General features: G+C 42.4%; 1 protein-coding gene across 3 annotated transcripts in view; it reads left to right on the top strand.

The window, feature by feature from the left end:
• CEP170B (centrosomal protein 170B) overlaps nt 1-25,885 on the top strand; it is a 90,829-nt gene that overhangs the window by 23,382 nt on the left and 41,562 nt on the right. For all 3 annotated transcript variants that reach the window (XM_069734185.1, XM_069734193.1, XM_069734177.1), the window contains exons 2-7: nt 3,615-3,755; nt 15,730-15,819; nt 18,808-18,886; nt 20,620-20,678; nt 21,251-21,392; nt 24,141-24,254. In XM_069734185.1, the coding sequence (XP_069590286.1) occupies nt 3,651-3,755; nt 15,730-15,819; nt 18,808-18,886; nt 20,620-20,678; nt 21,251-21,392; nt 24,141-24,254 (589 nt within the window). In that variant the 5' untranslated portion in view covers nt 3,615-3,650. The remainder of the gene's footprint in view (nt 1-3,614; nt 3,756-15,729; nt 15,820-18,807; nt 18,887-20,619; nt 20,679-21,250; nt 21,393-24,140; nt 24,255-25,885) is intronic.

The following is a 25,885-nucleotide window of genomic DNA, read 5'->3' as shown; positions in this document are numbered from 1 at the left end:
GATAACTGCTGAATTTGGTAGGGGATTTTATATCACACATCTGCCCTTGAATCCCTTAAGAACTAGTGCAAAGTACCATCTTAGACTTATGATGTGGGCTCCAATGTAAGATCAGTAAGATGGTGGGTCACAATCTACCATGGGCCACTTTATAATAATGGTGTCTTTTATGGTAGAAGGGTTTTCAGACAGCTCAACACCTTTGGCCTCTAGCTGCAGTTTGCTTCTGTGTTTACATTAGACAAAATGAGTATGCGTACCTCCTCAAGTCTTCACCAACTTGGCCTTTCTAACCCCTTCCCACCCTAGGATAGCCCCATTTTGTGCTCCCCTCATTCTCCCTGGACAGCATAACTTTTGTTGTTAGTCATCCTAAGTACAGTCTTATTTGAAGTTTTATCTCCCAAGGGCAGCACAATTGTAGCTTTCTTTTCTGCCAAGACGAGATCCATTTTGGGCTCCTATCTTCAAAACACCAGACCTATTTTGGGCCTCCTATCCTTTTCCTGCCTCCAAGATAGGCACTATTTTGTTTGTTTTTTTTCTCCCAAGAATGTCCCCATTTTATTCTTTCACTTCCTGATGGACTGCTTCATTTTGAGCTTTCCACGACCCCATTTTTGGCTTTTCTTTTCCTTATAATTGACCCTGATCAAAAAAGTTTTTGTTTGTCCAATTTTTCAATATTGTAATATCAGACATAACATTATGATCAACTGAGTTGTCATTTCCAGTTGTACCCCAATGCTATTTTCTTTATCATTGCCATTCATCTGAACTTTGTAGTCAACTATTCAACTCTACGAACATGAAAATAATGTTGGCAACCACAATAGTTATGCGTGAATGATAAATCTTTAGATTGATGGCGAAAATTACCAATTTCACTCTGGCATTGCAATGCCACATGACAGAATAATACTATTGCTTGGCATTACTGAAATATTATAAGCATCAGCTATGCTAGCCCTAGCTGTGATGACTACCAGTAATTATAAGTTCCGCAATTTTTTAAAATTGCAAATTAGCGGAGGCAATCAGTTCCAGCATTCCAGTTTTCCACTCTATGAAAAGCTGATGGCTTCAAATTTATACATAATTTTTTTTAAATAATTGAAACCCACCAATTGTGCATTCCGCCCAGTGGGGAAAAAGTCTAATGGATCAAAGTAAAAGTAGACTACAAATCAATCTTTTGCAAGCCTTCTCCAAAAGCAGAAGAGGCCCCAACATCACTAAGACTCTGAGTCAAAAAGGCCGAGGACCAGTACCATAGTTGAGCAAAAAGATTTGTGCTACCCTTGTGTGGCATTCATTCTAGTCCTCCATGGCTGATCCGAAGATGTTTGCTTTAGAAGAAACCTTTGAAACCTCATGGATACTTCCTGGGCCATAGGGTAAAGGTACCGTCACACATAACGATTTCTTTAACGATATCGTTGCTTTTTGTGACGTAGCAACGATATCGTTAACGAAATCGTTCTGTGTGACAGCGACCAACGATCAGGATCCTGCTGGGAGATCATTGGTCGCTGGGAATGATCAGGACCTCTTTTTTGGTCACTGATCACCCGCTGTCATCGCTGAATCGGCGTGTGTGACGCCGATCCAGCGATGTGTTCACTGGTAACCAGGGTAAATATCGGGTTACTAAGCGCAGGGCCACGCTTAGTAACCCGATATTTACCCTGGTTACCATTGTAAAAGTAAAAAAAAACCAGTGCATACTCACATACCGGTGTCTGTCACATCCCCCACCTTCAGCTTCCCGCATTGACTGTGAGTGCCGGCCGTTAAGCAAAGCGGTGATGTCACCGCTGTGCTCTGCTTTATGGCCGGCTGGCGCTGACACAGTGAGTGCGGGAAGCTGACGGCGGGGGACGTGACAGACACCGGAATGTAAGTATGTACTGTTTTTTTTTTTTTTTACATTTACAATGGTAACCAGGGTAAACATCGGGTTACTAAGCACGGCCCTGCGCTTAGTAACCCGATGCTTACCCTGGTTACCCGGGGACTTCGGCATCGTTGGTCGCTGGAGAGCTGTCTGTGTGACAGCTCCCCAGCGACCACACAACGACTTACCAACGATCACAGCCAGGTCGTATCACTGGTCGTGATCGTTGGTAAATCGTTAAGTGTAACGGTACCTTAAGCCTGGATGCCTCCCAATCTTCTTTCTCCAGATCCCAATATTACAAAGGGATCAACCCTAGTGACAGAAACTAATTGTCAAAAAGGTAAATCGTCCTCTCTATTCATTACTGTTTGTCTACAGTATCTTAGTGTTTTAGATTGTGACCTCCACTGACTAAATTAGTGTTGGACCAACCAAGTTAATGTCAAGCTTATGGGCCGAAATACTTTAGCGAGATATCACCCTGCATTCTCAAATACTTTCACAATGAATTGTGTGAAAAGCCGGTTCTTTCCACACCTACACATCTGTATTGCAATGAAGCGGTCAAGTTTCACATGACATTAACCATGGGAATGTTGGTAGAACAGGTGTGATTTGTGGATTAGCATATGAAAGAGAAGAGGCTTGGTTCTTGTGGTTTGTCCAAACTGCAAGGAATTTGCAGGTTGCGGTGCCACACAAATATCCAACTCCCCTTGCTGTTGGGCGTAACTCAAATTTCCAGGCTGCAAAGCAAAATCTGTGCCCCTTATCCCGTCCAGATCCCAATTACCATGTTTCAGTTCTAATATTGGTGTCTTCTTGTAAAGCTGTTGCCACCATCGCAACCCATGTAGCTTTGACTCTGCTGTATAGAGAATTGTGATATATGACCCTGGTGAAAGTGCAATACTGATGAGGCTGGAATTCAGCTAAAGGCGGATATAATGTCTCAACTAATCCTGAAAAATGCCCTACAAAGTAATGAAGAAACCCTGATTAAGACATGTCTGCTCTGGCCTACTTTCTTAATTCTGCTTGGCATACTGCCTTGTAAATTTGCTTCTTCCAAACCTGGACAAGCATAGGGAATTTGAGTTTGCTTGTTGAGTTTTTGTACTTACTGGTAAATGCCTTTTCATTGATTATAAGCAAAGAGGTGACCTGTCTTTTTTTTTTTTTTGTCCTTAAATAGTGTAATAGTGCCTGTTTTGTCAATCAGCTGAGCCAGGTATTGCAGCTCAGCTCCATTCCTACAGTTTCACAACTAATCCATGTGTTATGACTAGTGCCAAGTCTTTAAATAGGTTGTCTATTAAAAAAAAAACAACAAACAAACATTTTTGCACCATTATTAAATGGTGCAAAAATATCACAGGCTTGAGTGGTTCAATAACATCTGAGAGGAGCAGTCATTGCTAATCACTGGTGCAACCTGCATGGGGGTTGAGGAGGATCCCTGCCTAATCCACATCTAATTTTATTTAATTTTTTTTCCGGACAAAGCCTTTTAAGGGGACGGAGCATGTCACCCTGGCATTCTCTTTTTGCAGTTATTAATACATACGGTATCCAGACCTGTGCTGGCATAACTGTGTATCAGTTGGGTATTTTTTATAACTGGCTCACCATTTGTGCCCCCATCTTGCACACAACAACTCACCTTTATTAATTGTCCTATACTTAGCTTGTGTTTTCTTTTATTTTTGTGCAGGATGTTTATATGGTAGCTGCTTATTGAAGAAACAAGATGAGTGTCACATCATGGTTCCTGGTGAGCAGCACCGGCACTCGCCACCGGCTGCCTCGAGAGATGATCTTTGTTGGTCGAGAAGATTGCGAGCTCATGCTTCAGGTAAGTGCTAAATTATCTAGAATTTTAATTGATTTTAAAATTGATTTACATCTTGATAATTGATCAGAATTGAACTCTGTTCACATTAGTATCATGGCTCCTGTTTATAAGTTATCTCGTTTCACACTCCGGAAACTTTATGTCAACTTTTTAACACATTTATTCAAAACGCATTCTTCCCTGGCCAATCCAAGAATGCAAGGGAATGGAGATGTCAAACGTGATGGCCGTTAGCCCAGTGAGGATTCTGCCAGCAGCTCTCTGATGTGCACGGCCAACTTTACTCCAGACTAAGCAAGTCGGTTCAAGAACAGTAGCAGCCATTGTATATTTTGCCCCCCCCCATTATGTTTATACAGATGATGATATTTATTTATTTGATAGGGTGGAGCTGGGATTGAGTCATGTTGATTATTTTAATAACACCTACGTTGCGAGCGATTGAGAGAAATGTCACGGCATGTGCAGCTCCTCCGGCATTGTACTTATTTGAACACATATCTTGAAGTTGTCGTTAAAAATGATCACGGAAAAAGTTGGTGATGAAAAATTATTATAAAATCAACCTCCTCAAGTGCAATATCTATTTCCCAAATACGCTGTGCTACTCAGTAAACTTAGAGGGGTGGGGGTAAATATCTTGAGAGCAGGGAATTCACGAGCTCTTGATTAAATGCGGAAGATGGGACGTCAAGTAGAGGTTTAGTAGAGACCACCATGGAAGCCAACCTCAATCGTGAGGATTTTAGTCTTTCAAAATCACAGGGTAATTTCGATTGCAGGGATTTAACACCAAGCTTATATGGTTGTGGAACCTATATCATGGGTAGATGTAAAGGAAAAAGCTATGGGTAACAAGGAAGAAAGCCACCCCTTCAGGTAGAACGTTTGAGGGAGAACATGGCACTACACCGATATGTCAGACTAGTAGGGGGCACTCAGATCTTGGGGGATCTATAGATTTTAGTTTTTTTTTAGTCTATCCCACATGCAATATTACAGACAATAGATTTATTATGTGAGTTAGTGACTAAGTACACTAACTAGTTGTTGTTCTACGTAGATTGAGCCAATCATTAACTCAGTGCAAACAATAATTTACTCATTATTCTCATCCTGGTCAAGCAGATGTCCATACAATGTGTGCAAATGATAAATTAAACTAATGTAACCAATTTAATTCATCACAAATCGCCCAACCAGTTCAATGGGACTTAAAATTCTTCAGGTAAACAGAACCTACCATCAGATTCATGCTGCCCAAACCCCAAGATCTGGTTTTTCTCTGAAACACTACGGCGTATAGTTCTCCCAGCTTCTAGAGGTGGTTGACAGGTCTGTGGCTATAGGAGAGACCTGTCAGTCACCACTAGAAGTGCTGTGAAAAGCCGGCCTGAGGCGGAGCCGGACTAGTCTCCTCTCTGGCTATGCTCCGGCCAGATCTTCTAGCTATATTTTCTCTTAAGCAAATACACCTGGCTACAGTTGTACAGCCAGGCTCTGATTTGATGCCGCTCGTGGTTACGACTGACCGGTTGCCTTTAAATTGATGGAGGTCCTGAAAGAGTGAATTTTGCTTTCTTAATGGTTAATTCATATGGCCGTATAGCAGCCCTACTGTCTTATAATTTTTCTGTAAATCCAGGTTGGCCACTGGTCTCATGATATGAACTAACAGCACTTTAGTAGTGATGAGCGAATGTGCTCAGATAACGTCTTATCCGAGCATGCTCGGCTGTTATCGGAGTATCTTGGGAGTGCGCGTATATTATATGGTGCAGTTAGTTTGGGTCAGGAGACCTGTCATGCCGTTTGGCTCATAGACTTATCCCATAGTTGAAAAGAGGATTTGTAAAGCAAACATCCCCTTTAAGTAATATGACTTTGTGGTGTTGCGTTTTGTGTTATATCGACCTATCAGGTTTGGCTTGTGTCTCTTGCATTCCTCTGGTCTTGAGATCTAGGAGGCTGAGTCACAGAAGTCTATTATAAGTCGCATAGAAACCATCAGATTACATGGTTATATTGTTGTAATAGCATATATTGTGAGATGGATTGCTCACAGACTGCTCGTGCCTGCCTCAGATTTCCATGTATTAGGTTAATCGTCCTTTGTGACAAAGGCCAGTGAGGTTATTTATTAACCATGGTGAGAACATACACTCTGCTAAAAAAGATGACCGCCTATAGTAGTAATCTCCTGTGGTTGCCATAGAATACTCTGTTGTCAGAATCTTAACTTTGGGAATCATTTATCAAAACTGTCCTATTTGCCATAAATTTAGTTTTTTCTTAACCTGGTGTAAATGCCACTCGTCTCCAAAATCTGGCATTGTTTTTCTTTTGTTCCTACGTTGCTCCTTTCCTGAGATATGGCCCTCCTATTTTTTGTATATTTTTTGTATATAAATCCAGTCTTGTTAGTGAAGTGGGATGCTCACCACCTCTTTTCTGTGGGCGTGTTCTTTAAGACCACACCCTGTTTGATAAAAAAATGACGTGTGTGTGTATATACATACATACATATACATACATATATATCTATCTATATCGTCTAAGGGGTACTTCCGTCTGTCTGTCTGTAACGGAAATTCCAAGTCGCTGATTGGTCGCGGCCAGCATAGTACCCCCTCCCTACTCCCCTCCAGTCAGTGCCCCCTGTGTGCGTCACTGCTGACACATGACCCGCACACGGTGCACGAGGTTATAATGGGGAGGAAGCAGCAAGCGCTCACAATGCGGGACACGGAAATACAACTGGGAGATCACAGCAGCCGCCATCATCTGACCTGTGCCCAGGGCTCTGCACACTCCCAGGAGCAGCCACGATGTCCTCTGCTAGCAGCGGCCTCCGTGCCGCACTACAGGAAGGGCGGACTATCACCCCGCACGTGAACAGCTCTTCGGAGCCAGCCCATGTGCCGGCACTGTGAAATCCCACAGGGCTCCCCATGTGAGCCACACTCCTGGCCGGGCCCTCGGCTTCTCCGTCATCTACACACGTGTCTTGTTATTGTTATGCGCGGACCGTGTGCTGTTCCTGCACTGCCGAAGATGGTGCCTCCGCCGCTCTCACCACTGCCCGTACATCTGCTCCTCTCATGGATGGACGGCTGGGGACGGTCTCCAGAAAGCTGCCTCCACCGCCCCCTCCACTCTCCCCCCAAAGTGTTATATACGTCTCTGTGCTATATACTTTGTGGGCTGTGTTGTCTACTACGTGGGCTGTGTTATCTACTACGTGGCTGTGCTATATACTACGTGGCCTGTGCTATATACTGCGTGGACTGTGCTATATACTGGGTGGCTTGTGTTATATCCTGCGTGGGCTGTGTTATATCCTGCGTGGGCTGTGTTATATCCTGCGTGGGCTGTGTTATATCCTGCGTGGGCTGTGTTATATCCTGCGTGGGCTGTGTTATATCCTGCGTGGGCTGTGTTATATACTGCATGGGCTGTGTTATATACCATGTGGGCTGTTATATACTGTGTGGGCTGTGTTTTATACTACATGGTTGTGCTATATACTATGTGGCTGTGTTATATACCACGTGGGCTGTGTTATATGCTACGTGGGCTGTGTTATATGCTACGTGGGCTGTGTTATATGCTACGTGGGCTGTGCTATATGTATATATATATATATACATATACATGCATACAGTTGGGTCCGTATATATTTGGACAGAGACAACATTTTTCTAATTTTGGTTGTAGACATTACCACAATGAATTTTAAACAAAACAATTCAGATGCAGTTGAAGTTCAGACTTCATTTGAGAGTATCCACATCAAAATTGGAGGAAGGGTTTAGGAGTTTCAGCTCCTTAACATGTGCCACCCTGTTTTTAAAGGGACCAAACGTAATTGGACAGATTCAATAATTTTAAATAAAATGTTCATTTTTAGTACTTGGTTGAAAACCCTTTGTTGGCAATGACTGCCTGTTATCTTGAACTCATGGACATCACCAGACGCTCTGTTTCCACCTTTTTGATGCTCTGCCAGGCCTTCACTGCGGTGGTTTTCAGTTGCTGTTTGTTTGTGAGCCTTTCTGTCTGAAGTTTAGTCTTTAAAGGGACACTGTCACCTGAATTTGGAGGGAACAATCTTCAGCCATGGAGGCGGGGTTTTTGGGTTTTTGATTCACCCTTTCCTTACCCGCTGGCTGCATGCTGGCTGCAATATTGGATTGAAGTTCATTCACTGTCCTCCGTAGTACACGCCTGGGCAAGGTAAGATTGCCTTGTGCAGGCATGTACTACGGAGGACAGAGAATGAACTTCAATCCAATATTGCAGCCAGCATGCAGCCAGCGGGTAAGGAAAGGGTGAATCAAAAACCCCAAAACCCCGCCTCCAAGGCTGAAGATTGTTCCCTCCAAATTCAGGTGACAGTGTCCCTTTAACAAGTGAAATCCATGCTCAATTGGGTTGAGATCAGGTGACTGACTTGGCCATTCAAGAATATTCCACTTCTTTGCTTTAGTAAACTCCTGGGTTGCTTTGGCTTTATGTTTTGGTCATTGTCTATCTGTAGTATGAAACGACGACCAATCAGTTTGGCTGCATTTGGCTGGATCTGAGCACACAGTATGGCTCTGAATACCTCAGAATTCATTCGGCTGCTTCTGTCCTGTGTCACATCATCAATAAACACTAGTGACCCAGTGCCACTGGCAGCCATTCATGCCCAAGCCATCACACTGCCTCCGCCGTGTTTTACAGACGATGTGGTAGGCTTTGGATCATGAGCTGTACCACGCCTTCGCCATACTTTTCTCTTTCCATCATTCTGGTAGAGGTTGATGTTGGTTTCATTTGTCCAAAGAATATTCTTTCAGAACTGTGCTGGCTGTTTTAGATTTTTTTTTAGCAAAGTCCAGTCTAGCCTTTTTATTCTTGATGCTTATGAGTGGCTTGCACCGTGCAGCGAACCCTCTGTATTTACTTTCATGCAGTCTTCTCTTTATGGTAGATTTGGATATTGATACGCCGACCTCCTGGAGAGTATTGTTCACTTGGTTGGTTGTTGTGAAGGGGTTTCTCTTCACCATGGAGATTATTCTGCGATCATCCACCACTGTTGTCTTCCGTGGGCACCCAGGTCTTTTTGCATTGATGAGTTCACCAGTGCTTTCTTTCTTTCTCAGGATGTACCAAACAGTAGATTTTGCCACTCCTAATATTGCAGCAATGGGTTTTTTCTGTTTTCGCGGCTTAAGGATGGCTTGTTTCACCTGCATGGAGAGCTCCTTTGACCGCATGTTTACTTCACAACAAAACCTTCCAAATGCAAGCACCAAACCTCAAATCAACTCCAGGCCTTTTATCTGCTTAATTGAGAATGACATAACGAAGGGATTGCCCACACCTGTCCATGAAATAGCCTTGGAGTCAATTGTCCAATTACTTTTGGTCCCTTTAAAAACAGGGTGGCACATGTTAAGGAGCTGAAACTCCTAAACCCTTCATCCAATTTTAATGTGGATACCCTCAAATGAAAGCTGAACGTCTGAACTTCAACTGCATCTGAATTGTTTTGTTTAAAATTCATTGTGGTAATGTCTATAACCAAAATTAGAAAATGTTGTCTCTGTCCAAATATTTATGGACCTAACTGTGTGTGTGTGTGTGTATGTATAATATATATATAAAATATATGCCATATCTCAGGAATGGAGAGGCGCAGAAAGAGAAGAAAAACAACCCCATATTCAGGAGAACAGCAGCATTTACATCCCGTAAAAAATTACATAGTATGGCAAGCGACGCGTCCTCTTCAAAAGTAAAATTTGAGACATTTAATCCTCACCTGAGAACGAACATTTACCTTTAGGTATGATTCACTTAAACTCCATCCTTTTTTGGATAGTCTTCAGGGGTCTGAACCATGAAAGATCAGGACTGTGTACAGTTCATATCCGCCAAATCTATTGTCCTGTATTAAGGAGCTCAGGTTCTCCTCTAGGTTTACACTTATGACAAAACTTGCCTAAACATATCATCTAAAGTGTGAAAATCTAGTTTAGCAACAGATTTGGAGTTATTAGGATTAACACAAGCAATGGGATACCTTTAACCCCTTAATGCCCTATTCCCATTCGTATAGCACAGTTTACAGTGTGGGACTGGCTCCACAGAGCACTAAGGACCTTATTGTGACTGTGTAAATTATAAAGTGCCGTATCTTTCACTGCTCCTTATAAATGAGCTCATGTTAATAATCGTATACTGAAGAAAGATAATATCGAAGGTTTTCAGCTTTTGTACCAGCTTGCCGTTCCCCTTGCAGGTATAGCAATTATTGTAGTAATCCACAGGATAAATGACCTCACCACTGCCATTGTACCCTGCCCTTTGTATACGTTCCAGGACATTACAGCCGCCAGGTTCTTATTTGCATCATTGCCCTGACAAGGCCGGTGATGTCATCAGTAAGAGTCTGGATAAACAAGAATGTGCAGCCAAGAGAACTTAAAGATTAACCACTGAGTGTCAGCGACAGGCCTGATCAGTCAGGGCCCGACCTGTAGCAATAAGCGGATATAGCCAGAGCCATAGGACGGAACACTATTACCCTCCATTACCATGTATTCCTGAAAAGACCCTTTAAGCAGGACCTGTCAGCTCTCCTCATTGGTCTTTCGCTAAAAAATATTAAATATTATGAAATATAACTTAGTTGTTTTTATATGTTAGAAATTCAGCGTTGTACCAGTCCTCTGTTATTGCTTCATGAATGTCCCCCCCCCCAAAAAAAAAAAAAAAAAAATATTCTAGCAGATGTCACAATACAAAGTGCATCTGGACCTGATGAGGCTGGTGTACTTATTTTGAAAATTCATGTCAGATTGGCTATATATATATATATATATATATATATATATATATATATATATATATAGCCAATCTGACATATATATGTATATATATATAATATATATATTATACCAAAGAGGGTGGCTGCTCTTTGTTCCGCTTGCCGTTCTGTTCTGCTCTCGCTCTGGGATTCTGTTCTGCTCTCGCTCTGCGATTTGCAGTTCTGCCCTGCTCTGCTCCTTGCGGTTCTGCTCCGCTCTAGTTCTGCACCTTGCGGGTCTTTGTTCTGCAGTCTGAACAGGTCCCTACCAGTTCCGATATATCTCTCATATCTGTCCGTGTTCCTGTCCTCCTTCAATCTGTCCCTTTTCCTCCTGTGTGAACAGGTTCCTACCTGTCTCCATATACTACGTATACCTGTCTATGTTCCTGTCTTTCCCATACTGGTTCCAGTCCCGTTAGCTGTGGCTGTCTGCCAGTGTCTCAGCCGTGCCTGCCTTTCCTGCCAGAGTGCCAGCTGTGCCCACCCGTCTGCCAGTGTCTCAGCCGTGCTCAAGTGTCTGCCAGTGCCTCAGCCGTGCCCGCCTATATGCCAGTGCCTCAGCTGTGCCCGCCTGCCTGTCAGTGTCTCAACCATGCCCGCCTGCCTGTCAGTGTCTCAGCCGTGCCCTCCTGCCTGTCAGTGTCTCAGCCGTGCCCGCCTGTCTGCCAGTGTCTCAGCCGTGCCCACCTGTCTGCCAGTGTCTCAGCCGTGGCCGCCTGTCTGCCAGTGTCTCAGCCGTGCCCGCCTGTCTGCCAGTATCTCAGCTGTGCCCGCCTGTCTGCCAGTGTCTCAGCCATGCCCTCCTGTCTGCCAGTGCCTCAGCTGTGCCCGCCTGCCTGTCAGTGTTCCATCCCCCTGTGGGATCAGCAGCCACAGCCTGACACCACCCTGGAGAGGTACCTGGCAGCTACCTGCCGCACAAGCCTGACCTCACCATCAGAGGCTCCAGTGAACACCAAGGAAGCTACTTGGTCACACCCCTTCCAGGGTAGTCTGATTTGTGGCACAGTGGGACCACACACCTCACGCTCGCGCCATCCAGTCAGGGCGTGAGCGTTACGCACATAAGGACTAGCATCTATTTAATGTATGCAGTTCACATTGTACATTTTAAGGACAGATCCCCCTTTCATTGAGGTGTTTCCCTACGTTGTCTAAAACTGTTGGCACCGAATGGACATTATATAGGGTCGCACGCTGTTGACAAGAGTGATAGAAACACTCAGTTGTTTCTCTGCCTTGAGATGTATGAATAGACACGCAGGAATAAAATAATACTGTTTCTCAGAATTGTTGTTTTACAGGAATTTAAAGTATGTCCTAAGACAGTCACAACAAGGGAGCTGACAGTAATTGTGTCATATTCCAAGTCTGTTAGAATTCAGTGCCCAAACAACGATCACGGGGTCTGCAACTTAAAGGGGACCTGTCATCAGGTGTAAGGTGTCCTTTTTTTAAAATTGTATTTTATTCCCACTGCTTCCCTGATTAATCTGATTTTTGTCTTTTAAAAATCCTCTGTACAGTTCCAGAGATATGAACTTTTCTGTTTAGTGCTAGTTTGTAATTCTTTGCCAGAGGGGCGTGGCTCACAGGATCCTCTGGGGCGTGTCTTTAAGCTGCTCTGCATATTTACTGTGAGCCTTGCCTCCTAGCAATTAGCACTTAATACAAAGGCCCATATCTCTGGAACTGTACGGCGGATTTTAAAGTAGCAAAAAACGGCATACTCTGAGGAGAACCGGGAATAAAATAAGAGCAAAAATGGCCATTTTTCACCTGGTCACCGATCCTCTTAATCTAGATCATCCCCAAGTACAAGATTTTAAATGACACATCTAATGGTAATTTCTACGTTTCAGAGCAGCGAGGGATCAAGACTTCCTCTTTAGGGGCTGATTCAGACATCGGCTCTTCTTGTATAGCCCTCGTACCTCTAATGGTCAATGGGGTTGTATATAGGTCCTTGACTTTTCTCTGAACCATGCAAAATCACAGTGACGTGTTTGATATTGTTCCGAGGGTCAGACTATGCATCTCTATGGCTATCTTCTTTTTCAGCGTTTTTTGCTCTGTTTTTATAATGCAAATTCTTACCTGCGTCTTACGGTACCAGCAAACTCTGAGATTTCAGAAACCTGCATAAATGCAGCACGTCCCTTCTTTCAGCTTATTTGCAGAGTTTTTCACCCATAGGAAACAATGGGTAAGTGCAAAAAAACACTGGTATCAGTTTTTTGCTGCGTTTTTGGTGCAAAAACCTAGAGAAGATAAATCATGATTTTTTGGGTAAGCACTAAACTTTATCAACATGCACAAGAGGCGCAGCAGCACAAATTCAGCAAAACCTGCTTTTTGTAAGCAACTTCTTTATTTTTCCGCAGGCAAAACCTGCTCTTGACAGTAATCAGCAAAAATACAGCGTGTGAACATAGCCTATGGGTCCATGAAAAAATTGGGCAGCACTCCGATGACATTTGGGTGTGGTCTGATTTTCACAGACTGCTACATAGGAAAATAATAGATTTTCACGTACAGGAAAAACTGATGACATGAGGACCAAATTCTGACAATCGAGTAAAAAATAAATCCTCTGTTTATCTCATACAAAAAAAAAAACAAAAACGGATGTTTGAATGAGGTCTAAGGCTATGTTCACACGTTGCGTTTTTACTGCGTCTTTCCCCGCAGGCAAAATCTGCTCACTTGGTGTTTTGTTGTCTCTGGTGCATGTTGATAAAGTTTAGTGGGCCCCCCAAAAAAGCATGATTTAACTTCCTTAGGTCTTTGCACCAAAAAAAGCAGCAAAACCTGATACTTTTTTTTTTTTTTGCTACCTTTTTGCTCTTACTCATTGATTGCTGTTGGCAAAAAAAATGCTGCAAATATGCAGAAAAAGCGCTGAAAGAAATCATATGCACAAGATTTCTGAAATCTCATAGACTTTTCTACAGGAAAGTCTTGGTACCGTGATAGCCAATAGATAGAAAAATATTTAGAATTGAGAGTCCTCAGTGGTTGATATCTTTTAATGGCTAACTGAAAAGATGGTAACAAATTGCAAGCTTTCGAGACTACACAGGTCTCTTCATCAGGCAAAGACTAAAACAAATTCTGAAGAATCACATTATACACAGCACAGAACTGTTATTATGGGAGAGTGATAAGTGATAAACAGCTGTGTTCATAAATATTGGAAAGTTCCTAGATAAGGAGTGAATGTTTTATTGTCCTCTGATTGGGATCTGGTTCTGTTATGATGCCCCACATGGTCTGAAGTGCAAATTCCTTAATTGATGTAAAAAGACATAAATCCATGTGACACATTCATTCCTGCACTAAGTGTGTCAAAGGTCGTCATAAGTTTATACTTCCAGATTCTCCTGTCTCTCTGAGATTTGAAGCTACCTTTCAATACAAGTAATTTCATGTCCATGGTGCTGTGATCAGGCATACAAAAATGTTTGGCCACAGGTAGATCCATTTTTTTTCTTATTATTGCGTGGCGGTGAGAATTTATCCTTGTTCTCAGTTTCTGCCCTGTCTCCCCCACATACAGACCCCCAGTTGGACATTTAGTACAAATAATTAGGTACACCACATTAAAAGTGATGCAGCTGAAAGTACCTGGGATCTTGTAGTCTGATGTGAGTTGGTGATCTTTATCTTGTCCGTGGTCATTATAAATGGACAGGTTTTACATTTTTTCTGGTTGCAAGGAAAGGTTCCTGCGGCAGTTGGAGAGGACAGGGAGCTTCTGACAATGATGCTTCTTAGATTTGGGGGCTGCCTAAAACACGGTAGTGGGGGGTCTGGAAAAATGGATTGTAAGCGGGCATCTTTTTGTAGTAAAGGTTGTAATTTCCGTGCAGCTTCCCTTATAGCACCTCCATATTTGGATTGTAAGTGACTACTAGAGGTACCCGGTTATTTTCTTCTTTAACTTTGTAATGTAGCAGGTGATTCCTTGATATTCTGATGGCTCTTGTAATCTGGTTTTCAATTGTTCTTGGATGGTAGCCCTGATTCAAAAAGGTCTTTCTGAGGCGACCAAGGTGTTCATCCCTATCCATTGGGTTGGAACATATACAATTGTATCTGATGGCTGGGCGGTAGACAATAGAGTTACTTATGTGTTTTGGATGGAAACTGTCCCATTTAAGGGATGTTGGCCGATCGATTGGCCTCTGAAACAGGTATCTCTCTCTCTCTCTCTATCTATCTATCTATCTATCTATCTATCTATCTATCTATCTATATATATATATATATATATATATATATATATATATATATATACTAGATTGTGGCCCGATTCTAACGCATCGGGTATTCTAAAATATGCATGTCCCCGTAGTATATGGACAATGATGATTCCAGAATTCGCGGCAGACTGTGCCCGTCGCTGATTGGTCAAGGCAACCTTTATGACATCATCGTCGCCATGGCAACCATTATGACATCTACGTCGACACTGTGCCCGTAGCTGAATCAGAAACTCGGGATGTCTACGTCCTTTATGACATCATCGTCGCTGATTGGTCGAGGCCTGGCGGCCTCGACCAATCAGAGACGCGGGATTTCTACATCGATACTGTGCCCGTCGCTGAATCTGAAACGTGGGATTTCTATGTCCTTTATGACATCATCGTCGCTGTGCCCGTTGCTGATTGGTCGAGGCCTGGCGACCTCGACCAATCAGAGACGCGGGATGTCTACGTCCTTTATGACTTCATCGTCGCTGTGCCCGTCGCTGATTGGTCCAATCAGAGACGCGGGATTTCCAGGACAGACAGACAGACAGACGGAAAAACCCTTAGACAAATATATATATATATAGATAAAAAAGGGGCAAATTACGCCCCAAAAAACTGCCAACATGCATGATTCATTTCCCCCATTGTTTCACGTTCACCAGTGCACAGTGAGCAGAAGTAGACTTGTGTCTTTACGCTTAGTTGGGCCTGCATTCTGTAGGTTAAGAACCTTTTTTGTTTGGTTTGCACCAGTGGGAATAATAGGATTCATTAGATTTTTCATTTTTCTACAAATCTTAGATTTGCCGAATGTTCGTTGTCTGCTGAGAATTATAGATCTGTGTCTTCTTAGTCCCGCAGTGTGGATAAACAGCACGCCGTCATCAACTATGACAGCGAAAAAGACGAGCATCGTGTGAAGGACCTCGGGAGCCTGAATGGGGTAAGTTCATGATGACATGCTAAATTGTGAACTTTTCACCAGATTATAAGGATCATACAAAACCATTGTTTTTCTAGAATATTTCACATTTTGTATTTATTTATTTTTTTATTATTAAAGTCCCCATATCCCATCCACTGTAAATCCTGCTGTAGCTGCCCCTTATTTTCTGATTTTATTAATAGGTTTTAATGTCCCTAAAAAAACCTATGGATTAAAACAATCCAGGGTCGACTTTTCTTCAATGATAGATTGGGTCAAAATGGGTGTACAAAGTTACATAAAAAAAAACAAAAACAACAAATTGTCTGGTATTACAACTTGGCTCCAATGAAGTGAGGCTGAGCTGCAATACCACACACAACCTGAGTGCAGATGTGGCGCTGTTTAAAAAAAATAAAAAATAAAAAAGGAGCAGAGTGTTTTCTAATCTTGTGCAAGCCTTTAACCAATTTGCTTTTTAAAGGGAACCAGTCGTTATGTTCATGCTGTTCAGGCCGCATGGAACCAGAGCCCGGTTTGATTGCAGCAGAATATGTTTTCTTCTGCTCTGCTGTGGTGTTTCTTAGCTCGAAAAGGTGGTCAGGGACAAAAGGGAGAGTTGTGACTAACGGTGTTGTCCCCATCTCCGCTCCAGTTGATTTGACAGGCCTCTCCCATGTGTGTAGATAGGGAGAGACTTACTAATCAACTGGATCGGAGCAGAAAGAAGTTGGCTGGGTTGGCACTTGATTAATCGGGTATCTCCCCATAGTCCCCCGCTAGCTTTACAAACTATAGGAAGTGACCAGACTAGTCCCATGCGCTTCCCCCGGCCAGGTTTTCCCCACTCCACTCTCATTGATGACAGATGGCACTCTCTCAACTGGAGCAAGGAAGGAGAACCTGGAAGGGAACTTCACCGGACTGCGTCCCCGGCCGCATCAAGCTCTGATTAGTGATAAGCGAGTATGCTCAGGTGCTAACCAAGTGACTTCGGCGTGCTCGAATAATGTTCGAGTCCCCGCGGCTGCATGTCTAGCGGCTCTTCAACATCTGCAACACATGCAGGGGGTTACCTGTTTGTTAGTCATTGCCCGCATGTGTTGCAGCAGTTGAAATGCCATGAGACATGCAGCTGCGGGGACTCGAATATATTATTCGAGCACGCCGAAGTCACTTGGTTAGCATCCAAGCATGCTCAGATAACACCTTATCCCAGCACGTTCGCTCATCACTAGCTCTGATTCATTCTGCCTGTGGTTCGAGCAGCACGACTCTAGAAGTAACAGGTTCCTTTTAACAGTACAAACAAAATTACATGCTTAGAGTTAAGTACAGAGTGGTTTTGCCGCAGCAAAAAATAGTCCCTGGTAAATGATATCCCGACTTGGAGATTGGGTATAAATGTACAAATCTGCAATGTTGTGAACAAAAATAGTAGCCTTAATCTGTGTCTTGTAATGGAAAAGTCTCTGCCATGGTATTAATGTCTGGCCAGGCGTATTAAAACTCCAAACAGCTGCGCGAGGTGTGGACAGTCATATTCACTAGTGCAGTGCCTGGTACCAATGTTTTTAACTCCTTCCCATCAGCAGCCAATTTTTGATTTTATAGTTTAGTTTTTATTTTCCCTTCCCCTTCTTCCAAGGGCAGTAACTTAGTGTATTGCAGTATATAGTAAAATCACAATCTCCTGTGAAGCCCAGCCTGTGACTTGGCTTCACAAGAGTTGGTGCTCCTCAAGAGCGCCACACCTTAAATGCCGCAGTCAGAGATGGACAGCGGCATTTACAGGGTTAGAGGCAGATACTGTCTGTGTAATACAGCTGGCACCTGCTGGGTGTGGTGTGGACTCCGTTCTTGTGTTCCAGTTCCCATCTTGCTCTATGTACGTTGGTTGTCAGGAAGAGGGTAAAGAGAATCTGTCACCAGGTTTACACCACATTAGGGCAGCTTAAAGGGGTTTTCACACAAACAAATTACATTTTAATTGATAAATCTTGGTATAATAAGTTCCACAATTGGATGTGTATAAATAAAATGTTCCTGTGCTGAGATAATCTTATAAATGTGCCCCTGCTGTGTACTGTGTAATGGCCGTGTCTGACCGTACAGGAACATGGTCTGATCATACCACAGCTCCTGGGCAGGGAGGGAAGCAAAATAATATACATACAGGACAGCAGGGGATCACGGCTTATTCTTTTTGTGAGGCAAAACATTTCTTTGCCTGTTTTGAAGCAATGTTTTGTCTCACAGAATCAGCTGCAAACCGATGCTGTAATGTCTGTATACTCTCTTTTGCGTCCTCCTCTGCCCAGGAGCAGTGTTATGATCAGACCATGTTCCTGTACGGTCAGACACAGCCATTACACAGTACACAGCAGGGGCACATTTATAAGATTATCTCAGCACAGGATCATTTTATTTATACACATCCAATTGTGGAAATTATTGTTATACCAAGACCTATTGATTAATATGTTGATTAAAAGTAACTTTGTTATAGGGAAACCCCTTTAAAATTGGGCCCGATACGCTGATTTTAGCAGTAACTAACTGGGCTTTTTGCTAAAGTTTTCATAAAATCCCGGTTTTATCTGCTGCAGCTCTTCTAGTCTTCTCAGTGTTTAGATTTCTCTAACCTCACCGGCAAAATTGATTGGCAGCTTTTCCTGCATAAAGAAGACTAGAAGAGCTGCAGCATGTAAGTTATTTTATCAAAACTTTAGCAAGAAGTGCAGTTAGTGACTGCTAAGATCAGCGCAGAAGGAGAAAGCTGACACTCAAGGGTGGGAAGGTGGAATAGCCAGAGCTCATGACTTTCAAGGATGTGATGTCAGCGCTACAGACTGTTTGTCTTTTTAAAACAAGCTGTCTGAGGACCAAGGTTTTCTGAAAGCAGAAAATCTCTTTAAGTATGGATAAGACAGATAACCCTGAGATGGCTTATTGTTTTATTTGCTACCAATATTTCATTAATAAAGCCATTCCTTCTCTTTACAGACATTTGTGAATGACGTGAGGATACCGGACCAGAAATACATAACTCTTAAACTCAACGATGTCATTCGCTTTGGCTACGATATCCTTTAGTAAATTCTTTCACTAACAGCTGGGTTTATGGCTCCGTTCTTACTGTTGGCAGGCGGTTTGTGCAAGGTCACAGTAAAGCAGATTAGAGACTCCGCAGCCACGTGAGTCAGGAGAATTTCTCAGAGCTTTTCTAATTTCTGCGGGAATGCATTAAGATCAGGATGGAGTCCTAGATACAGAATGAACCTACATTACCATAAATAGGGGGCTATATCGATCTAATGCATCTAGTACTATTGATAACGCAATGACTAGTGTATTGTCTACAGCTCCTAGGCAGACCTATGTGTCTCCATGATAAAGGACTACAAACTCTAGGTAAGAAACAAAATATAATCATAAACCCTGCTGTAGCTAAATAAGTAAAAAGCAAGAGTGCATTTAAATAACTCAGGGTTCTCAGTAAACACTGTTTTTGATCAAAATGGCATAAAAGCCAGCCTAACATCAGCAAGGTGACCTTGTTCGGAATGGTCCTACACTGTCTAATATTAAAAACCTTACCATGTGTAGAGTTGACCTCAATGTGTATAAGGGCAGACAAAGGACCGGGTCCCAAACGGTGGACACCAGCCATGGGAAGCTATTTAAATGTAATATCCAGCTCGAAGGGAGGCAATAACCTGGCTTGCACAAAATGCAAGCATGCAAAAAGGAAACACAAAAAAATTGAGCTTGGCTTTAAGTTGTTGTACACGCATGTTCACATGGTAAGGTTTTTAATATTAGACCGTGTAGGACCATCCCGAACAAGGTCACCTTGGCGATGGTGGGATGGCTTTTATGCATTTTTTTTTTAATCAAAAGCAGTATTACTAAGAACCCTGTGTTATTTAAATGCACTTTTGCTTTTTTACTTATTTAGTTACAGCAGGGTATATGATCAATTTGTTTCTTGAAGGTTTTGTCTGTTTCAGGGCCAATGTGAACATGCGTCTATGTGCTGCACGTATACTATGTTAGACCCAAGCTCATTTTTTTTTTTAAATATTTTTACAAACTCTTATGTAGTATGATCCTTCAGTCATGTAACTGTTTTATAACTTCAGTGGGTTTTCAAGAAATATGAGGTGGATGAAATGGAGTATAACTGCAGGATCAGACTACACAGGGTTTATTTGTAGTCTGTAATCATGGAGACACACAGATATGCTTAGGATCTTTAGGTGAAAGGTAATGAATATTTTTTACAAAGCGGCTTCACTTTTTTTTCCACTAAGATATTTCATTTCTTCTCGGGGGAGTACTGTAACATACAGAGGGACAATACGATAGCGCCTATGGCTTCTTTATATTGAACTTTAGCAGGACGTTGTGTGCTGCCATACCTGCTCTGTGCACATGACTTTACCTTGTGCAAGAGATATAACATGATGGCAGATGCACTTTTACCAGCAATGCTTCCAAGGTGTGACAGCAGGTAGGTTCTTACCTATCCCATGTACATTGATTTACATCTATGTATAGACTCCACAACGGTGAAAGAAAGAGGCCTAAATTGTAGGAATACGGACTGGTATTAATTCACTGCCTCTTACAATGTGACCAATTGAGTATGCTGGAAATGGCAAAGACAATGCCCAGATTAGGGAAAGAGAGATTGATCCATGCTTCAGTGTCTCCTTCCAGTGTTTTTCTGTATGTTGGTTTCTGGGGTGTTGGCCATTCATCATTAATGGATGAGTCCTGGTGTTGACGGTTTTTCCTTATCTATCTCAATACATTTTAATATGTATGTGTTGGAACAGATTCAGCATAAGGTCCCAGAGGAGGCATTAAAGGTCAGTAATTACATAAGTAATCTTAGTATGGAAGAACTTAACCAAGTCTGAAAACTTTTTCTCTCAACTGGTTAGATTGGGATAAGAAAACTAGTGCTGAACTATGTAAATCTGACGAGTTATGAAACCAATGCATAGAGTCCTCCATAACTGTTAGATAGCTGTTGGTTGAACCGTTATCACTCCCGTCTCCTCTGTACACGGGAACATTTGGCTCAGTCGAGCGCTACTGTGTTCTGGTTTTTTTATGAGACAGGGGAATCTGGCAGGGGCTTATGTCCAGGAGAAGTAAAGGATAAGCCATTGGAAATCGAACATGGTGGATCCTTCTCTCCTCTGACATCATCTGTTGGGGAAGAGTCTGTAGCCCCCCATGCACATTAGACTGTTGGCCGATTCTGCCAATAACAGCAGGTTAACTTGACTTTAGTTTAATGTGTATGGGGGTCATGTAAATTGATGAAGGACTGATAATCATTAGGAAAGACCTATTCTTGGCCATCTTCACCCAACATCTTACAGACTGATAGTTTTATAAATGATTAGAAAGATGTAATATCTTTTATCTCCAGCACGAAAAATACACCAGCCAACTTCAGATGAGTTTAAAGTCGGCAGTATCATCAAGACCAGAGCATGTCAAGGAACAACTACCCCAAGTGGATTCAACGCCAGGGAAACAGGAGAAGGCTGACAAGAAAGCGCCACAGAGTGGTACGTCTTATGTCTTCACTTATGTTTGCCCTTTCGGGTAGTTTGTGCACCTAACGTGTATCTCCTAACATATACACTAATCTACACAGACAATATCACCATAATCTGCACTAGGGTTGTATTTACACTGGCCGACAATCGGGAACAAATGCTCCTAGAAACACTCGCTTTCAAAAATCGTGCAGTGTAAACAGGCTCGATCATTGGGTGAAACCATCTTTTGACTTGCTTAAAAATTATCATTCTTAGCAGCACATCATCCTGTATAAACAGCACATGTGCTGCTGAGGACAATGATGATCCATGTGCACAGAACGATTATTAACAATCGTTTTGTGTGCTGGAAAGTGCGGTCAACCTGTGTCAACAGGCTATTAAATGACTTGTGTGTGAATCTCTTCTATGTAGCTGATCTATGGTCAATTAATGGCTGCTGACCGCAAACCTAAATATACACACACACACACACACACACACACACACACACACACACACACACTATATCCGGGAGTTAGCTAAAAATATTACAGCGTACATCCATAAAAAGCTAAATATGCTTTAATTTCCTCATATACTCTAAAATTAAAATCTTCCAAGATAGTAGATGCATGGGAGGAAGGGCAAGGGGTTGTTGTGGTTATGTGTCTTCGCCAAATGGGATCGTAGATAAAAACCCCTATGGATATGCCCTACATCTGTTAACAAAATTATTATAACATGTGACATCTATGTAGCCATAGCCTTTGCTGTTCCTACCCCAACCCACTTACCTTTAAAGAGGTCAAAGGAGACAGGTCTGGCTCTAATTTTATTCCTGCCGCTCACCTGAATATTCAGCTTTATGTTTCAATTAAATCCGCCATACAGTTCCAGAGATAGGGACATTATTATTTAGAGCTAATTTTTTTATCGTCTTTACCAAGTAGGCATGGCTCACAGGATAATGATGCAAAGTAGCCTAAGGACACACCTGTTATGAACAGGTAATTCAGAACCACAATGGACCTTGAAGTTCAGAGCACACAAGGTGACCTGACATTTACCAAAAACATAGGACAAGCTCTGAGACGTGGAAACTCTGCTGACCGCAATCCCTAATCCTAACACACCACACTAGAGGTAGCCGTGGATTGCGCCTAACGCTCCCTATGCAACTCGGCACAGCCTGAGAAACTAACTAGCCCTGAAGATAGAAAAATAAGCCTACCTTGCCTCAGAGAAATTCCCCAAAGGAAAAGGCAGCCCCCCACATATAATGACTGTGAGTAAAGATGAAAATACAAACACAGATATGAAATAGATTTAGCAAAGTGAGGCCTGACTTACTGAATAGACCGAGGATAGGAAAGATAGCTTTGCGGTCAACACAAAAACCTACAAACAACCACGCAGAGGGGCAAAAAGACCCTCCGCACCGACTAACGGTACGGAGGTGCTCCCTCTGCGTCTCAGAGCTTCCAGCAAGCAAGAAAAAACCAATATAGCAAGCTGGACAGAAAATATAGCAAACAAAAATAACACAAGCAGAACTTAGCTTATGCAGGATAGAGAGGCCACAGGAACGATCCAGGAGGAAGCAAGACCAGTACTAGAACATTGACTGGAGGCCAGGATCAAAGCACCAGGTGGAGTTAAATAGAGCAGCACCTAACGACTTAACCTCATCACCTGAGGAAGGAAACTCAGAAGCCGCAGTACCACTCTCATCCACCAAAGGAAGCTTATAGACAGAACCAGCCGCAGTACCACTCACGACCACAGGAGGGAGCTTGGCCACAGAATTCACAACACACACCCCAGAGGAACCTGTGAGCCATACCACCTTGTAAAGCCCATAAAACGTAGCACTAAATAAAAAGTCCTGTATCTAAGGAACCGTATGGTTTATTTTTTAAAACAAAGGGGATCAGCAGTAATTCAATAAGTCCAAAAAAAAGCAAACTTATGAGCCGTGAAAGGTCCTTTTTAAGCTGCAGACACCATTATTGTTGTTTGGGCACTGAGATTGACCAGACTGGAAGGTAAAGGGGGTTAAGTTTTGACTGCCATTGCAGTTCAGCTTGAAATGGAGCTGAGCTGCAATACTGCACACAACCTATGGTTAGGCGTGTCGTGCTGTTTTTGGAAGAAGGCAGCCATGTTTTTGTAATCCTTTAACGTGTTTGAAAAATTTGACAACATCTATGTGGAATATCTGCAAGATAATACCACTGTTACTTTTTGGCATAGTCTAGCATATGCACTACAATTTGGGATGCTGGGAATACGATAACTTAACCATCATCTTGGCTGATGCAAGAAGGGTGTTTAATAACTCCCTCAGTACAGCCCATCCTGAACTAAAACACCCATTTTTTGGTGGGTATTACAAAAATACATCCCTTTTTTGAAAAGTGATAAGCCTAAACTTCGCAAATTCTGGACAGTCCTGCAAATTTGTGACTGTTGGCAACTATGTGATGGATTGTCTTTAGATTTTTGAGGTGTTATCATAGTTGAGGATACATATACAAAAAAAATCTTTTGGCACAGACTTTAATTTTTCCATCATTGAATGGTAAGCAGCCACTATCAGGAGATCACACCAAAATGTTTCTTAGGTGGCCCAAAGTGAACTCCTACATTCTATATAGTGGTCCAGTATCAGATTGTGTCCATGCGAGTCTTTATAATATATGTGTATGCAGGTGACAGACATAACAGAACAATCTGACCATATTACGTAACCTGATGACTTTATTTCCTTAGAATCTTCTATCTATCGCACACCTCTTTATGGTCAGCCATCTTGGTGGGGAGATGATGATGATAATAACATGCATGAGCAACATGAAGGTCGGAGGCCAGAAGATCAGTATTCTGGTAAGGAAGTCTTTTATAACAGTTGGCATAGCATGAGTTGCCAGTGTCGGGCAAGGCAAGTATTGTGTCCTCTAACCCAATAATAGACTGAGTGACAAAGTCTCCTGAGTGATCCCTTTAGAAAGTACTATTGCTTTCTCAGAGTCCAAATAAGCCGTAATGATGCTCCTGACTGCCCTTTCTAAGAATAACATCACCTTTTTGAACCCCCCCTCACAAAACAATAAAGCGTACAGTTGCCTAATCTGAATGACCTCCTGCTCACATTTACTGTCTTAATGTCAGGGCAACAGGGGGATTGAGTCAAATATCACTGGCCACGCATCAAAGATGGACCCTCTTACGTGCTATAGCATTGATGGATGTGGTTTAATAATTGCGTTGGACTGTTAACTCTCCTACTTCTTGCTTTTTTTACATGACCACTTTTCTTAATCCGTGCTTTGTAAATAACTGCATAGCTTGTTATCTTGAGTCATGAAAGGTTTTATATTTTACGTATTGGGTTGTTTCCAAAATATACCGTAGCTGGGTGCTTTCCACACCCTCAGTCCTTCTGTAGCAGAAAACTCATTCATCAGACAGATTATATTGAAGGGGACTTCCAATAGGAAATTCCTCTTTCATATCAATCAATACGTCACGTGTGGTAATTGCAGCATTAGAATCAGTTGCCAAAAAGCAGAGGAATCTACAGAGGAGATCCATTTCCTCTGGCCGCATAAATGTGCACTGGATCAAGAGCCCTGAGCTAGTCCTGTTTCATTTATGCACAGAGCAGATGCACACCTCAACACCTGATGGGCATAATGAAACTGTGGAGTTCAAGTCAGGAGTTCCGCGGAAATCATTTAATTGACTTAGTTCATCTGCTGCAGAACATCTTTCTATAAAACAAAGGACCGTCTGCATGACAATTACTGATTAGTTGCTTGAAGCCCTGAGGTTCTGCAACAGTGGCACTCAAAGTATCTACTAGCTAATAGTCAGCTGATTGTTCCCGTTGTTGGGATCGTTGTTGGTTTCAGCCAATAGTTATATTTTATGCCTAGGTTCACATTTATTACACTGGTTCACCTTGGTGTATGTTCTCATATACAGTCTTTTTGCTTCTCAGCAATATGTTCTTTTGATCTGTGAAATTTGCTTTGTAAAACCAAAGTTTCTTTCTCCCATTTACTGCAGGTGACTAGGAAAGAAATCCAATAAACAAAAGCTTTGTTGTCTGCCCATAACACCAGGCTTCCTTTATTTTATTTGTTGGGAGGATTACTGCTGTTTGGTCCTACTTAATACATGGCATAATTTGAGGTTGCTATGCCCCTTTAGGTGGTCAGCACACTGTCGAATGTGCTTTCGGGTGTCCTGACTTTCCTGACAGCACATGTTAGGGAAAACAATGATTTTGCAAGTTGAATTTCAATATCTTAACATGTCCTAGTCTGAAAAGAGATAAGCCCCCACCAGAGGCTGTAAACGAGGGAGTAGGGGTTGGAGAGGTACCAGACTCATGCTTAAACTTGGTGCCCAAAGACCTCTCTGCCAGATAAGAAAGCACTAGTATTATACATGCCCTGTTACAGATTTTGTATCGGGCTCAGGAATTTCATGTCACATCTCTGTGTGATGTT

This window comes from Ranitomeya imitator, chromosome 1 (genome assembly GCF_032444005.1).
Source record: "Ranitomeya imitator isolate aRanImi1 chromosome 1, aRanImi1.pri, whole genome shotgun sequence".
NCBI classification, from domain to species: Eukaryota; Metazoa; Chordata; class Amphibia; order Anura; family Dendrobatidae; genus Ranitomeya; species Ranitomeya imitator.
This window is presented reverse-complemented; position numbering and strand designations above follow the sequence as displayed.